Source organism: Volvox carteri (genome assembly GCF_000143455.1).
Source record: "Volvox carteri f. nagariensis unplaced genomic scaffold VOLCAscaffold_89, whole genome shotgun sequence".
NCBI lineage: Eukaryota > Viridiplantae > Chlorophyta > Chlorophyceae > Chlamydomonadales > Volvocaceae > Volvox > Volvox carteri.
The window spans coordinates 69,173-72,151 of NW_003307632.1; the positions used below are offsets into that span (position 1 = coordinate 69,173).

A 2,979-nucleotide genomic window follows, 5' to 3' on the forward strand; every position below is an offset into this window, starting at 1 on the left:
GGGGGGGGGAAGAGGGCATGCGAGGGGCGGGGGTGGGTGGGTAAGACGGGGGGAAGTACGGGGCAGAGGTTTTGAGGTTAGGGGGGAAAAGAGCTGCTGGTTGGGCGGTTGGTAGTTGAACCCCGAAGATGGTGGTTGAGGGAGGGCGGCTCAGAGGGGGGAGGGGGAGCTGGAGCTCATGTTGGGCCCCCCACTTTACACACACACACACGCACGCACGCTAGCTCCTCCCTCCCCTTTCCCCACCTCCCGCTTATCTCCTGTATTCAGCTTTCATCGTCAGAGTGATTCGTCTTACCACCCTCCCCCCTTCCCCCTCTTGCCGCAGGTGGATGAACTCAAGGAGGAGAAGGAGGCGGTGCTGCTAGCGGCCAAGTGAGACGGTGGTGGAGGGAGGGGGATGTCCTGGCCGGGGCTTGGAAAGGAGCGAGGGCGGGAGGGGGGGTAAAGACGAGAAATGCTAGCAGGCGAAGCGGAGGAGTTGGGTGGGTGGGGGTGTGTGGTTGGGAAATGAGGTGGTCAGGTCAGTCAACGACAAAACACAATCTTCTACACGGGGGAGGGTGTGTGTGTATGCGTGGGGGGCCGTGATTAGTGAGGGGGGGTTACGTCCTGGTGTGCGTGTGTCTCCGTGTACGTGTGTGTTTTTGTGTCCTGACCTGTGCTATGTCCTCCTCGTCTCTTTCTCTCTCTATTGGGTCCACGAGGCCCGCGAACACGCCCCGCTGCCCAGATCTGTTTGTCTGTCTGTACTCCTTCTCCCCCTCCCTATCATACTCTCCCCTCCCCATCCATCTGGTATTTGCGTCATGTCACCCCAGCGGCTCGTGTTACCCCTCCCCCTTCCCCCCCCTCCCCCCTTGGGGTCCCCCCTGTTCGCAGGTCTCGGGAGGACGAGCTCCGCGCCAGTGTGAATGAGTCCCAGGCCGCGGCCGCGCAGCTGGAGAGCGAGGTGGCGCGGGCTCGCGAGTCCATCGAGGCCAAGGAGAAGATGATGGCGGAGCTGGAGAAGCAGGTGTGCGTGTGTGTGCGTGCGTGGGGGGGGAAATGGGGGGGCCGGGGGATGGGTACTCCAGATGTTGTGTGTGTGTGGATGTGGGTTTTCACCCCAACCCCCTCTCAAATCCCTCAAACCCCTCAACCCCCCCCCCGCCTCCCTCCTTCCCCCCCTCCCTCCCCCCCCACCCGACCCATCCCCAGATTGTGGTGATGCGACGACAGATCAGCCAGGGCAAGGACCAGCTACTGGCGACCAAGGACATGAAGGTGCGGGCAGCGAGCGCGTGTGTGTATGTGTATATATATATATTATTGTGTATGTGTATGTGCGCGTGTGTGTATGTGTATATATGTTATTGTGTATATTATTGTGTATTATTGTGTATTGTGTACTTTACATATGTATGTGTGTATAATACTTAGGGTTTGGGCCATTTGCGGTTTACTCGACCCACCGCTTGTACGAAAGGGGTTTTTTGTATCCGACCGTAATCCTCACCCCCCTACCCATTCGCCTGGTGTACATGCATACATACATACATACGGACAGGAGGCTACAGCGCTCATGACGGATCTGGCACCCAAGGAGGTGATGCTGAGGGAGCTGGAGGCGCAGGTGGGGTTGGGGGGAGGGGAGGGGGGATGGGAGGGGAGGGGGGAGGGGCGTGGGAGAGCTGATTTCTGTATTCCGTATTCCGTATCTCGTATCTGCATCTCTGTACTGTACCTGTCTGTCTGTCTGTCTGTCTATCTATTTGTCTTCCCCCACCCCACCCCACTCCCCCCAGCACACAAATCCAAACCCAATTTAATGTGGCCCCCTGGCCCCCCGACCTTAAGACTCCACCCCCCCCTCGGGGTTATCCGGATTCTTTTCACCCAGACCACCCAAACCACCAACAAAACAACAATTATCCCCCCCCCCCGGGGCGCCCACGCAGGTCGCCCTCCTCACCGTGGAGTCGAAGGAGGCCCGCATGCTGCTGGCGGAGCGGGAGGCCAAGGTGTCGGCTCTGGAGGGGCAGGTGGCCTCCATGCAGTCCATTGTGCAGTACAGCAAGCAGGTTTGTGTGTGTGTGCGGGGGGGGGAAAAGAGGGGGGGAGGGGTGTGTGTATGTATGTATGTGTGTTGTGTGTAGCTGCCGGGGTGGGCCGCATGGCGATGCGCAACAGTTATTCTCTCAGTGTTTTTCTCTCTCAGGGTAGGGTTATGTGGGTTAGCTAGGGTTTCCTGCAGCGCGAAGAGCGGCTCCATGGCATCGAACCGAAAAGGGTTAGCACAAGCATACACATATACATACATACATACATACATACGTAGGTCAGGCACTATTGGTAGAGCACGCACCATTGCGCCCGGGAGATCCCGGGATCGAGACCTGTCAGGGTCGAAAATCCTTCCAATGGTGGAGGGTATTGCGCCCCTAGTTGATGGACGGTGGTGACCTGGGATAAAGTTGACTTGCGGGCTGACCAGGAATGAAGTTGGGCCGCCGTCGACCCGGCAGGTTCCGTTGGATGCTGGTGGTGGGTGCGGAACCTGAGCGATCCACTGAGAAGTCGGCTAGGGCGACTAGATGAGGGTGCCCCGAAATACCCGCGGGGAAGGATCAGAGGGTCTCCCCTTTCTCATCCTGTTTGTTAATAACTCTCCCCTCCCCTCTCTCCCCCCCTCACATATACACACACGCCAATACACATACATACACACGCACGCACACGCGCACGCACGCAGGAACTCAGCCTGCGTGCGCGTGACGCCGCTGAGCTGACTCAGGTGAAGTCGGAGCTGATCGCGAAGGAGCAGAAAGTTCGGGAGATGAAGCAGCTGGTGCGTGGGTGGGTGGGTGTGGGTGGGTGAGTCGGTGGGTGGGGGTGGGGGTGAGTGGGTGGAGGGTTTAAGCGGTCGGAAGGTGTTGTGTGTGTGTGCTGAGGGGCCCTCGTCTTGTGGGTTTCCCCTTCCGTCCTTTCCTCTGGGTG

General features: G+C 58.9%; 1 protein-coding gene across 1 annotated transcript in view; it reads left to right on the forward strand.

The window, feature by feature from the left end:
* The window catches only part of VOLCADRAFT_99497 (uncharacterized protein), a gene marked incomplete at both ends in the record, with an annotated part of 12,690 nt that overhangs the window by 2,105 nt on the left and 7,606 nt on the right, over positions 1-2,979 (forward strand). The window contains 6 exons of the mRNA XM_002958217.1: positions 329-375; positions 883-1,015; positions 1,201-1,266; positions 1,550-1,615; positions 1,941-2,063; positions 2,735-2,830. Of these exons, the coding sequence (XP_002958263.1) occupies positions 329-375; positions 883-1,015; positions 1,201-1,266; positions 1,550-1,615; positions 1,941-2,063; positions 2,735-2,830 (531 nt within the window). The remainder of the gene's footprint in view (positions 1-328; positions 376-882; positions 1,016-1,200; positions 1,267-1,549; positions 1,616-1,940; positions 2,064-2,734; positions 2,831-2,979) is intronic.